Raw genomic sequence first — 13,860 nt, 5'->3', positions numbered from 1 at the left:
ATACAGTAAAGTCGTCCCTTCTTACCTATTTCTGTTTTTCATCACCGATTTTCGATTTGTACTGGAACGAAATTAAAGAGCACGAAATTCGTTCAAAGACGAGAGATGGGTCGACTTGCGTCCTCATTTTTAACGGTGAAAATGAAAGAAATGCAGGTTAATTATGATTTTGCTTTGATTGACGTTAACGGAGTGAATCTTTTCAGAAAATTTTCGGTACCTACCACATTCTCGTGATGGTACCACGCGATAACTTACTGAACAAAATAGCTTCTGCGAATGAAGAAGCCACCCTTTTCCCTGATTAATAATCTCCTTTAGGGTAGGCACGGTTTTAGGTGGGGGATGCACCGCATCCTGCATCCGACATCGCGCTATCAGCAATAAAGAAGGTGAAGGTTGAATTTAAATGAACTCGTTTGTAAATGCATTTTTAAACTGACGTAAACGGTAAATTTTGAATTAAAATTTGTGAGGAAACAGCGAGTTGCTCGTGTCGAGTGGCAGGTTCATACACGTTGTGTCATTGCTGCAATCACGGTGAAAATTGTTATATCGTAATTATGACTCAAGTTACGTCGCTGAGACATGAATTAATATTTTTTTCTACGATCGTGCAAAAAGTGAGTGTTCATTGATCATTGCATTGTTTCTAGAAAAAGTGCCTCTTAGGTAATTGCACTAGCGTAATAAAGTCTTTATTGCACGCATCTGTCAACAGTCTGTCTACGATCATGCAAAAATTGAGTGTTTATTGCATTTTTCACACACGACGCACAGGACTGAACTGTTGTTTATCGTTGTTTTTTTTCTCGTTTTTTGTTCGATCGTAGAAAAAATGTATGCAAGACGTGCAAAAAGTGTTATTGCACTTGACGTGTTTGTCCCACTCGCCTGCGGCTTTTGGGGCAATTTTCACGTCGTCGCGTGCAATAACCATTCACTTTTTGCACTTGTTACATAAATACCTATTATTGTGCATTTGTATGTGCGTGGACTATTAAAAAATCAACTAGAGTTTTTAAAAGTGTATAATTCAACATCAAACATAATTATTACAGCACTTATTAAATAAGCAACAATTATGTATTATTGCAACGTCGTACCAAACGGTGCGAGTCAGACTGGGGTTATTATAAATGGAATGTGAGACTTGAAAGTCCACATAAGAACACATCTTTGTTTAATATTTAGAAAATGAACAATTTATAACTTTCCTTTTTTGTATCTCTGCCGGGCTTGAGACTTTGTGTACCTGGGAGTATGAGCCTTACTCTCTTTTTCAGCTGCATTAGACTCCTCCCCTTCATCTTCTTTAACTAAAAGGGGATATTCAAAATGAGGTAACATGTAGCAACTAGAAACTCACATAAGTCAGTTGGTGGTTCGAGTAAACCATCCCTTTGGCATTTAACATAGTAGCGATAAGTTTTTGCAATTCCATATCCCACCATTGCTATGATAATAGTAACAAAAGCCATGAGAAGAGGGTGCTTCAAACATTGTATGTTAGCAATTAGTTTTTTGTAACTTTGAATGACTTACAGTAGGTTTGTGGGTGAAAATACAGTCTGCTATGACAATAATAACTCCCACTATAATTCCAATTCCTGCTCCTAACCAAGGGATCACCTCATCAGCTGTACAACATAAGATTTTATTAGAATAATGTCAATTTACATAAAGTTACCTTTTCGGTCTTTAACTATTTCTTTTTTAGACCGATTTAATGCTTCAAGTAAGTTAATATCATCAGGTTTCAATTCTAGAGCTTTTTGGTAAGATTCACAAGCTGCTAAATAGTGTTGAGTGGAGTATTCAATTTCCGCTTTCCTAAAATAGCCTTTTGGCCAAGTAGGGTTCAATCTAATAGTTTCATAAGCATCTTGCATTGCAAAATAATACTGTTGAACCTTTAGAAACGCAAATGACCTATTGCTCCTTAAAGTATAATTTGTGGGATCCTTTTTAATCGCTTGCGTGTAGTACAAAATCGCCTCTTCATATTTTTGGTTTTTTGCGGCAGTGTTGCCTAATTCTTTAAGCGCTTCAGGTGAGGACTGGAAATATAAAAACAGTGACAAGTAAATTCAGAACATTGTAAGACCTACTTCGTCCATTGTTTTAACTGGTCAAACGGTACATAACATTGCCCCTTTATGAATTATTTAAAATGATTTGGCGATTTTGACGCATCATGTAAACATAACCTCCGTCCAAAAATGTCACAGCTGGAGTTTGACAGGAAATCCAGTGGCGTAACGAACGTTTCAGGAAACGGTTTCGACCATAGGCTGAACGTGTCATATCGGGTGTTTTTTTTAAATTTCACCTCGTAGTAGGCGTTGAAGAGTCGATTGTGAACGCACCACTCGTGTAAAACGTAAGATTTAAACAGCTGACCCGTGATCCGTAACTAGTATAGTGCGTTCACAATCGACTCTTCAACGCCTATGAGGTAAAATTAAAAAAAACACCCGATATTAAGAATCGAAATGGTAAAAGAAAAGACGTGTTCGGGATGCTTTAAATATATTGCATAGTTCAATTTACAATAAAACATAATGTCGTTATAAAACCCTAGCCACTTGAATACGAACTGGACATAATTATCTACCAGCACTTCGACATAAACAGACTGGTCACAATAATAACTATTTACTTATTTACAGAGTGATATATAACATATAGATCAGTTCATTACCGAAAATCGACAACAGACCAAGCTTGGCAACAAGTGGCACGTTTTACATAACAACAGAGAGAGAAAGAGAGCAATCAATGCACTCAAAAACATGTTAGTCTACGTACGGTCACTGGAATTACTCATACAAACAATACCAACCAAACCAAACAACCAATGAACCATTTCTTTTATCACATTAATCCATGTGTCATGTAATTAATTAATAACATTCAGGCGATTTAACATTTTTTTTCAATAATCGTTTTTTAAAAATTGACTCGGTACGTATAGAAATTACACAACCCCGGACTAACGACATTTAATATTTTTAATTTTTTTTGGTTTTCATATTTGCTGTTTTCAAAAAAAAAAAAATAATAAGCGAGAAGACAGAATAAAGTTGATTAAGCATATTCTAACATATTAATATATATGTAATAATATAGATACATGGTACTGTATATATATTTAATGATGAGTCAAGGTCAGGCCAGGTCGTCATCGAAGATCATATGTACAATCACAACCACATCGCTCGAGTGCGATCGACGGACAGTCTGATTGGCAGGAAGGGCACTGCTACTGGACAACATAACACTAACTAATTCAGCGGAATGAGCGTGGTCATCACAGTTCAAAAATAGTTTAATATATTTCATTTCTCTAACTACTAAATCTCCTAAATTAGATCTATCTGGATGTTCAGAATTAGTCTGGCGGCGTCTTGCGAAGGTCCGAAAGGAAAAAAGCGTCCGACACGGCACCACAAGTGAAATGGTGAGAGGCGACACAAGATCAACTTGCCACTGGAAAAAATTCAAACCACCGATGGAATCGTTACAATTAAATTCAACAAAAACATTCCATCATATAAAAAAATCCAATAGTGTCCGAGTGATAATGTTATCAATCCAAGTACAAATATTTAATTTTCGTTGTGTTATTTGCATTGTTGGAGCATATTAACATTAACCTGACCGCTTAAAATTAACTGGTACACGAATTGTGGAGCTCAACTTGGAAGTCTACCTTTTCCGGACGTAACGTTTTTAATGAAAGCGAAGCTCGTTCCTGTTTACAATTGGTTACATGTTGTTTACTTTACTTTCTTTAGACGTAACGTATTTGAAATTAGCTTTTTCGATATTTTGAAGAAAATGTACAAAATACAATAAAACAGAGAACGACTAGTGGTGCTTGTCGACGCTTGACTTCTGGCATTTTAACGATCAATATTTGTCCTTTCGCAGACAGGCGCAGCAAATTATAAATCTGTTCCTTTCTGAGGACAGATATTATTTATGGCTACTGAACAACGAATGAGATTATAAACACAACACTGCTGATTTACTCAGAGATTAGAAATTATTTTGCAACAGTGAAACAAACAAGTCGACGTTAAAATTACAATAAATAAAATTGTCACAAAATAATTTCTGGCCTTTACAAAAAGACAATTAAAAGATTAAACTACAAGTATAAAGTGGAAAGAAGGGGTGAAAGTCGACAATTTAGAATATCATTGTTACACGTTTGGCACAGCATAATCATTAAATATAAAATAATTTAGTCAAGTGGAAGAATTGCAGAAGAGGTGGAAGATCTTAAGATAACTATCAGACAAGGTTTACTCCAGAAGTGTATAATGGTAACTGGTTAAAATGGCAAAAATACTGTGTTAAATACAGACAAAGGACAACATGCACGATATAAAAATTAATAACAACAAGCAACAAAATTTCAATGACCCTCAACAAATATTTTTACAACTTCGGCGTTGACAGTACCAGAGCATTATATCGGTTGGATAGGTACTTATGGCACAACAAAATCAACCAAATTACCCGATTTAAATGCATCTGTCAGAGCACAGTGACATCAGAACCCAATAGATATGTATAGTCAGTAAATAAAAACGATTGAAAATAGATATGGTATCAAGTTGACTGTTCTTGCTTTAAATATGATTTCAGATATGTTTTAGGGAATTTACTGTCAATAAAGCACTGTGCCATTTATGTAAGGAAACACTAAACATGTCAATTGACAATCATTCTTTGACGGCGTGGAATGCGTCTTTCTCCGTGGGAAAAACTAATTTTATCACATTTATTTGAGCAAATTAACGACTAACTATGATCGAATCTGAAACGAAAAACAACAGATTACCAAAACGTTCCCCCGAATGGAAAAAACGACGACCACATCTGCGACACTTACTTGATCGTGCTGATGTCGTCGCCTCATCCACCGCTTCGGCGTGTTCAAAGAGTGATTGCATCAACACGTCGAAATTTACAAAACAAAAAAAATATATATAAACCTATACACAAAACGCTAAATAATGCACTTCGATATCCAAATTAATAAATAACCAACGAAATATCAATAAGCAATAATTACAACATTTCTTTCAACGATTTGATCTACCACAAAACAGTTACTTAATTCCTTTCTTGTTCCTTAAGACGAATATACAAATATAATATATGTACTATATAAATATGACTTTACTAGACATTTTTTTTTGTTTTTTCTTTTTAATGGGAAACTTGTATTGTGGTTCGTGATGTTAGTATTGAGTTGTCCGATGGCAGGAGTCCATAGCAGTGTGCCGGGGCGTGGGGCCTACGGGCCACTACCCAGGGTCAGTACTGGTTGTTCGCCAAGCCCTGATCGTACTCCAATACGAGCCGTTTTATGTGCGACAACTTGTCGTGCAAATATTGAAATCTTCTCTTTAATTTCTGGTGTTCCAGATCTTTCTTGTTTTCATTGTATTCCTTAACGATTTGCTTTTTTAGATCCTGAAACGAAAAACACTGACTTGAAACGTTTCCCCTCCAAACAATACTCAAAAAATCTTATACACACTCGCACCACATAAATTGTCGTTTTGTGAAAAGACATTTATTTTTACTACGAGATAATTAATTGTTTACTGTACATTATAAAAATATGTAATTTCATCATTTTAAATCTATGTATGTATTTAGTACAATCATGAGAATTTTTATTTTCCCACCGTTTAGCGCTCTCTCTGATTTATCAGTCTGTGAATGTTAAAAGAAGGTGGTGTACACAATTTGCCGTTAATACGAAGTGCAGTAACGGTTTTTATAACTTTTTTTCTGTCTTTCGACAAAAGGAAAAAGTATTAGATCAAACTAACTTCTACGTAATATCTATTATCATCCAGTTAAGCTTTTTGTTTCAAGTGAATAAATAAAACATCTTGACATCCGCCCGTTTTCATTTTTATTTTTTGTCATGTCGAAGCTATTGGTAAGTTTTTGTTATCGGTATTGTTTTGGAAGGAAATTACTGTGGATTTCGTAACGATGAATTAAAAATAAATTTATTATACATATTGTCGTAAATAGAACAAGTTGGGTTAATTACATCGTATGAAATTAAGTGTTTGCGCACGATATTCATTATTACCTTGTATTTTTCGTCGGTTACGTTACTTTCACTATTCGACGTTTTTACCGTATCAATATTGCTTAAAATTGCACATCTACATATTTGTGAACTTGTTCGGGGAAAACACCACACAACAAAAAATCATCGCGGCTACAGTTCAAGTAAATAAAATTAATGAATGAAAATACGAACAACTTTGAATTTTCTTAAAATTTTTCGCAAGTGGCTTCTGATGTAAAACGCGGCTTAAATTTAACAAGAGTAGGTACTTTAATTCAACAATGTGAACTGCAATTTAGGTTAATCACTGCATATGCAATCCTATCTTATTTTTTTGTGATGTTTAACGCTGATACGATTTGGAAATTATTTTTTTCCACTACTTGATATTTCTTTTTTACAACAAACAACATTATCGTCAAGTTTATATCGTTTACGACAACATTTTGAATTCGATTCCACAAATTTTTCGATAAACTTAAAAGATTTTCTTTTTTGATTTATTATGAATTGCATTACTGTTGGGCACATATTTATTACCGCCATCCGGGATGACAGGCCACAATCGAGGCCCCATTACGCAAAATCCGAAGGTCATACAACGTACCAAATTTGCAAAAAAAAAATAATCGGGGTTGCCCCTCCGAGTCGTTTTCGAAAAATGTCTTTCAACCGTATCGGCCACGGCAGATGTATACCTAATAATGTGTACTCAGTACTCACTTTAAATCTAGGACTAGAAGCGTCTTCCTTCTTAAGCTTCAGTTCTAAATCGACAAACCTCCGCGACACCTTCTCCACAATCCCGTGCAAGTCCTTGTATTCGGCATAGTCGGCATTGAAATCGGCTTTGAATCGCCGCCTCTGTTCGGCATCTTTGATTGTGGTGTATTCACTATAAGAAGATAGAAAACGATCGAATTACTGCACGAGAAATATTGCCTCGGACGCCTTACGTTAAATAATCGGGAAATTCAGAACTGCTGTCGACGGTGGTAATGTGCTTGGGGGACATCGAGTTCAGAGACACTCCGCTGTCGTTGTTCCCTATGGCTTCCGACTGACTATCGGGACTCACTCTGACACTCCTGTTTTGACTCGACGACGTCACTCTCTCGTACTTGTTCCTGTCCTTTTCCCGTGTTTCTCCCTTACATTTTCCATTCGGTACCATACCGTTAACGTAACCGTTTTCGGTGGTCTTGTTCGTTTGCGGCGAATTTCTTGCATCACCCGCACTAATCGTTTTATCGCGACCAACAACGTAGCTTAAACTATGACTATCACATGAACGTTTCCGGCCGATGTCGTCGCCGTCATCACTAAAGTTTCTTTTTTCGGTGGTGCCGTTCGCGTAACCGCCGTTCGTTATCGGCGTCAGGTAACCGCCGTTCATCGTCGTCGGCGATTCCCTACTTCTGGGGTTCATGTTGCTCGCGTCCCTGGAGTCCGTCACCGGTCGTCTCTGGCTGTTGTTCTCTGCTGGGGAGCGGTAGGTCTGTTGTTCGGAGGGCTTGCGGTAATGAGAGATGCGTTGCCGTTTCGTTGGCAAGCCGTCCTGGTTGTCGTAGTAGCCGGGACGTTTCGACGACGACGTCGACGTCGAAATGGGCGGCGGCGAACCTGGATGGGTGCTGGTAGGTGACTGACCGCTACCGGAACTGCCGCCGTCGCTGCTCCCCGGAGGCGTGAGGTTCTGAGGCTTTCGCCTGCAAATTATTAGATCGACCTTAAAAAATTTATCAAAAACCCTTCACTTCGCTAAAATTTTATTTTTCAAGTCGAATTGCAGTTTCTGGATCACTCAAAAAACATTTTTATCATGAAATTAATTTTAAATGGCGTTGACATCACGCTGGGAAAATTGTTTACGCAAATTTTTACTGTTTAACTACATATTTCAATTTAAGCATTTATCATGTACGATTTGCTGCTTTGAAAATTTTACTATTTTCTAGTTTATCTTGTTCATCAAGTGCGAAGAAGGTTGAGGCGTGCAAGTACATATATCGGTAAAATAAATAAAACTAAGCCTTAATAAAATACAAACGCAATTATCAGCAAATGACTTGTCTCAAAGAAACACCTTTTTCAAAATGAAAAAAGATGATTCTAGGATAAGTTAAAAAGAGGTCGGCAATGATAACAGGTGAGTATTTCGGATAAAATAACGGACACACATGTACAAAAATATATTACACAACAAATGCGAAAAAGTATGAAAAGAAATGATAGGAACAGTTCCGATTTAAATATTTACAATTTTGTCAAGTCAGTCTTTCAAATTTTTAATCTCTCCCAAGCGATAATTAGAATTTTCGAATTCATTGCTCCCGACTACAATTTTTCTCAAATTTCATTTTTTTCTTTGGGGGAATATGCGTTTCGCATTAACGAAATACAAAGCGACTGAAAAACGACTTCCGTTAGTTCTTTTATTTATGGTGATTCTCGAAATGTCAAAATTATACGACAGGTAGTCATATTTACATTCTTCCGTCTGACAAAATCAAGGTTATTGCTTGACTTGTAAACCATGGTACAGAAGAAGATTTATAAATCAAGGCTTCTCTATTTTAAGAATCACGACACCGACTTCAATACTCATCTTTTCGTGTTTGTTCTGCATTTTGACATGAACTGGAACTATCAGCTACCGTACGATTATTATCATTAAACAATTTCCTGTCGCATCTTACCAAACACGAATGTAATTTTCACGTAATCTCGTGTTACAACTTGGTTCGATGCGATTTTAACGACTTTAATAATTAACATGTTGGATTAGTTATCCTGGAAGGTAGAATTCTGAATCTGCGTCGCATTTAAATACCAAACACCGCTAACGCTATTGATTATCATCTGGTACTTTAGTAACTCAAACACAGAAACGACGATTCGACTTTTATTAAATATCCCACCAGACTTGGCGGAAATACCGCGGTTTAACCGAGCGAGTTACCAACCTTTTGAGGGCTTGCCTTTCCGACTCCGTGTAGAAAGGCCAGTCTTCGTTAACCTCGTTCCATACGGCCCTGTTCAAGTGGTAACAGTTATCCTTCATGAATGATATCTGTTTCAATATCGACGTTATCCCGTTCTTCTCTCGCACACCCTCTGAAACCGACAATTAGAAAGTCGAGTCCCACTCTTGACAAAGATCTATACAAACCTTTCGTTATACGGTCATGTAATTCAACCTTTTTAAATGGCCTCAAGGCTAGCAGATGTATTAATCGTTCTCTGCAAATGAGTTGACTATAGACAGTGACAACTTGACGGAAAGTTGTTGTAGAAGGGACCATTCGGAGGGAACAGTATGTGAAAAGACACACAGGCTTAGGCCAAACTGTGTACCAATCGTTTCAAATTTGTACACTTTTTGGAAAAAATACCAACCGTATTTGGCTTGTACTATAGTGAAAATTATGTAAGAAGTTCCATGTCAAAAGTGACACTGGCGCTAATATTAACTGTGTTAAACGTGGTTGCAGATGCAAAAACGTAGACGCGTATGAACCCGACGAGTGATTTAGTTAATTATTTCTGTAGACATCTACTTTTTAATGTTTAAGAATCTAATAATAATTGCCCTTAATTTTCATCAGTAAAGGAAACATGTGTTACACGCCCACGAGTGCCATAAAGAGCCCAATTTACACACGAATGAGTTGAATACAAGGTTTTTTTGTTCGACCAGCCCCTTAAAGGTTCGAAATCGCTTAAAATCTATAAAATTAACTTGACGTTTCGTTCTGACAAGTTGTGACATTTATCAAAATCCGTTCACACAGGAGAAAATTCTCAAGTTCTGACAGTGTCGAACAAAAAAAAAAAAAATAACTTCAATAAACATACATACATATAACGTTTCCTTAGTTACCACAACCGGCCACCGCACTTGATCAATGAAATGGAAGCACAAAATTACAGTTAAAATAGGTTTTGATTTAATGAAAAAAAAAAATATATATAGATAACTTGCCTACGGCTCGTTTAATAAACTTTCACACTTATGAAAAAAAATTGCACTTCTAACACTTGTTGTCCAAATAACTATTTTTAACTTGAGGTAATTTTTTTATTACTCTTAATTGAACCTTCACCGTCTAAAATATCTGTATTTTAAATTTCATAAAAATCTTAACTGAGACATCTTATATAGAGGGTGTTATGGAAGTCCACGTAATATAATTATAAATTTAATCACCAATGGAACTCTTTAAATTAACCTTTTTTTAAATATTGTTCTTTTTTTGTTTGAATATTTTTTTTAACATTTTTCTAGCCCCTAATTCGACATTTCGCTCATGGGATAATCCATCAATTCAAACGAAAGCGTAACTGAAAATGTTTTTGTGCGATAAAAAGATTGCAGTTTCTTTTGAAAGAAGAACGACTGCTTTTTCCAATGTTATCCTTGTTATCAGTATTAAAAAGTCACAGTACGGTAGCTGTTCGATTTTTAAAACGAAGTTAATAATTGTTTTAAAATTGCTTTTTGTCAATTGCGTGGCCAGAAGATCGACGAGGTACCAAATTTTCAGAGTCGATTATTAACAACGGACGAAATCGAAATCGTTTAATTGGGCCTCATAATTTACCTCCATGCTTGAATGGCGCAGCGTATTTGGATTTTCTTCAAAATGTGCTGAATGATCCAGTTAATACTATTGAAGAATTAACTGCCCGTGTAATGCAAACGAGCGAAAAGATACGTGAAAATCCGGAAATGTTAGTATGAACACAGGCTTCCTTGGTCCGAAGGACACAAGCCTACATGAATAATGAAGGCCGCCATTTTGAACATTTATTATGATTAAATAGGGCAATGAAATTATTACTAACCTATCTATTGGGTGATTCAAAATGATTGTGGCCAAGTATGGCAACTATGTACGAAAATTTATGTGGCAACTGTGTGGGTAGGGTAGAGTTGACATTTCCTTGACAGTTCATAGTCGCGCAATTTTGTAAATTGTCAAATCAATGTGTAATGGAATTAAAAAAATCAAATGCACGCTTATGAAATGTCATACAAATGTCAACTCTACCCCATTCACACAGTTGCCACATAAATTTTCGTACATAGTTGCCATACTTGGCCACAATCACCCAATATCTCAATAATGCGTTTTTCTAACCCCTACTTTGACACTTCGTCATAGGATAATCATCAATTGAAACGAAACAGAGTGAACATATTTTTGTGCGATAAAAACTTTATCAATTTTCTGAAGAAAGAGCGATCGCTGTTCTAATACTAACAGTTTTTACTGTTTTTCATTCGAGAATTTTAATGGAGTAATTCTTTATTCGTGCTTCGTTATCAATGGATGTGTAAACACATGAGCGGGTATGAATTTTAGGGTTCAAATCATATTTAATTTTAACTGTTTTGAAAATTTTGCGGAAAAAATGATAAATAAAAAAAATGTTTATTTTAACGCGTCCTACTGGTGATTAAATTTATTACGTATAACACCCTGTATACATCTCATGTTAATGGAATGATAAGTGACGGCCAAAATTCCGTGGCCGGAACTGTACCTATATGCAAGATTTTTAATAAAGACTTGTCAGATGAAAAGTAATTAGAATATAGGAAGAATATAATAGTATATTATGATACGAGTCTTATAAGAAGCATTTTATCGCACGCATGGTGCTCTAAAGGAGTAAGTGCGATAAAATGCCTTATAAACGAGATGTCATACAGTATTTTTTCTACTTTGCCACTTTTTCAATGAAAAAAAATAAAAAAGGTAAAGTTGAAGGATTCCACCCAAGGTCACGTCTGCGGTCTGCCGCGACACCACAGTATCCGTCAAAATTAAAAAATTAAATTTCACTGTTTTTATTATTATTATTATATCACGCCTTTTCCTATTACGATACGCAAAACAGTATCGTAATAGCATCAGTACGAACGCAAAGTAGAAAAAGAAGGTTACTGTTACCTTTTTTTTGCTTTCTTTCATTAATAAAAAACAAACTCAAAAAGGCAAAAAGGTTCGAACCGGGAGCGTCAAGCGTTCGGCTGGCCCTCCGGCGCGAGAAATACGTCAAAATTTGCTATTTTTTTTCTCGTAAATTTACGAACGTTCGGACGTTTCCTTTCAGAGCAATGATATGGGCAGTCGGGGCAACCACCCTGTTTTATTTTTTGTTCAAAAAGCCGTCCATAGATAAAATAAAATACTTTATTTTTTATCTATGAAGCCGTCCATAAGCCGTCGCACATCTGGCGACCTCTTCTTGTAAGACGTCGAACTCACAACTGACGATAAGATTTAAAAATTTTACATTTAACAGTTGTCATATGATTTGACACAATAAAATTATAGAGCCGCACAATTCCATTGCACTCTTGATATACGTTCTTTTAGAAACACTTTGTATAATATGACCAATAAACATGATAAGGGGCAGCTATGGAAAACATTTTTTTTTTTAAATGTACGGCGTAACTTCATCTATACCAACAGCTATGATGAAGAGAGGGGTTTTCTCGAAACTCCACCAACCAAATACAAGTTGTGATGGCAAACCCGGCTGCTAATTTTTTTCGTTCATATTCAAAACAGTTACTTATTTATGTTATAAGAACGAAAAAGAAAATACATATTTCGGACGATTTGCTCGAAATTGCTAGACGAGGCAAAGCCGAGTTCAGCAACAGCAATAAGTTCGAAATATCGTTTTCGTTCATGCATCATACATTATTTTGTAGTCGATTGCAATAAAAAATACTCGTAAAAAATTTCATTCCGTTGTCAAAGTGATGTTTGATCCATAATTTTGAAAAAATACAAAACTTTCTTAACAACCCTGAGTGTTGCCAGGGTGTTATTGATAATTTTTGTCCAGATATTCAAACCGAAAAATACTACTTTATGGTACAATCGACTAAAAAAAGGTTTCGGTCATAAATATTTTGTGATCTTGAGTGAAAATCATGCATAAATGTATTTCACGTAAATGTTTCCGCCCGCCCCTCATCTTTTTTTTTTGTTTTTTGTTGATCATGTTGTATTTTCCAAATGTGTACAGTTTGAAAAACTGGAGCCACAAATTTGGCTGACCTTGTGTGTACATTGTCGACGGATATTTGGCTCTTTGGTTGAAAAACATTGAGACGGAGGAGTGACAAATTGTAAAAAAAAAATCTGTTATCAAGGTCGGGACGTACTTGATCGGTCTCCTGGCAATGTCGGGGACGGAGGGCTTGTTGAGTTGCGGTCGTGAGCTGCTCACGTGGTTGCTGCCCAGGCCGTTGGAGAGGAGTCCATTGCTCGATGATATCACCGCTGCAGCTGTTTTGGAGGGCACGTTCGACTGATAAGACGGCTTCGGTAGACTGTCCCTTTGCGAGGGTGGTTCCCGACGGATCGGTGGTAAAGGAGTTCGATTCTGTTTCAGTTTCACCTTTCGCCCTATGTCTTTTTCGTTCGGTTTTATTTCTCGCGTGCTAAAATCGAAATCCTCAATTGAGTCAAATAAAAATATCTCCGTGTCAAGGACCATCCCATCGATGCGTTAATTAATAGTAACAGTAAATAAAAATCATTTTCAAAAAATAAACTGTTCAATTTTGACGAGTTTTTTATCAAAAATATATCACACGACATTGGAAAACGTATCATTAGTGAACGCAACATATTTTTTGAACTGTAGGGTGAGACGATTTATATTATTGGTCGATCTAGACTAATCTAGAGGCTCTTGCCAATTATTATCGATGGTTT

General features: G+C 36.2%; 2 protein-coding genes across 2 annotated transcripts in view; both read right to left on the bottom strand.

Moving 5' to 3' along the window:
- Nucleotides 1-1,013: 1,013 nt before the first annotated feature.
- Nucleotides 1,014-2,273, bottom strand: LOC138137273 (hsp70-Hsp90 organising protein-like). Its single transcript, XM_069056585.1, has 5 exons — nt 2,112-2,273; nt 1,691-2,060; nt 1,546-1,640; nt 1,370-1,493; nt 1,014-1,319 (listed from the first exon to the last, which is right to left on the bottom strand). Exons 1-5 carry the CDS (start codon nt 2,118-2,120, stop codon nt 1,207-1,209), a joined length of 711 nt encoding a protein of 236 aa, XP_068912686.1. The 5' UTR covers nt 2,121-2,273; the 3' UTR covers nt 1,014-1,206.
- Nucleotides 2,274-2,515: 242 nt separating this feature from the next.
- Nucleotides 2,516-13,860, bottom strand: part of Su(Tpl) (Suppressor of Triplolethal) — a 58,113-nt gene continuing 46,768 nt past the window's right edge. The window contains exons 4-9 of the mRNA XM_069056577.1: nt 13,305-13,583; nt 9,285-9,355; nt 9,079-9,229; nt 7,069-7,821; nt 6,836-7,007; nt 2,516-5,493 (exon numbers count right to left, since the gene is read on the bottom strand). Coding sequence (XP_068912678.1) covers nt 5,335-5,493; nt 6,836-7,007; nt 7,069-7,821; nt 9,079-9,229; nt 9,285-9,355; nt 13,305-13,583 — 1,585 coding nt within the window. The 3' untranslated portion in view covers nt 2,516-5,334. The remainder of the gene's footprint in view (nt 5,494-6,835; nt 7,008-7,068; nt 7,822-9,078; nt 9,230-9,284; nt 9,356-13,304; nt 13,584-13,860) is intronic.

Source organism: Tenebrio molitor, chromosome 8 (assembly GCF_963966145.1).
Source record: "Tenebrio molitor chromosome 8, icTenMoli1.1, whole genome shotgun sequence".
Lineage (NCBI taxonomy): Eukaryota > Metazoa > Arthropoda > Insecta > Coleoptera > Tenebrionidae > Tenebrio > Tenebrio molitor.
The sequence above is the reverse complement of the archived record's forward strand: the minus strand, read 5'-3'. Positions and strand labels throughout refer to the sequence as shown.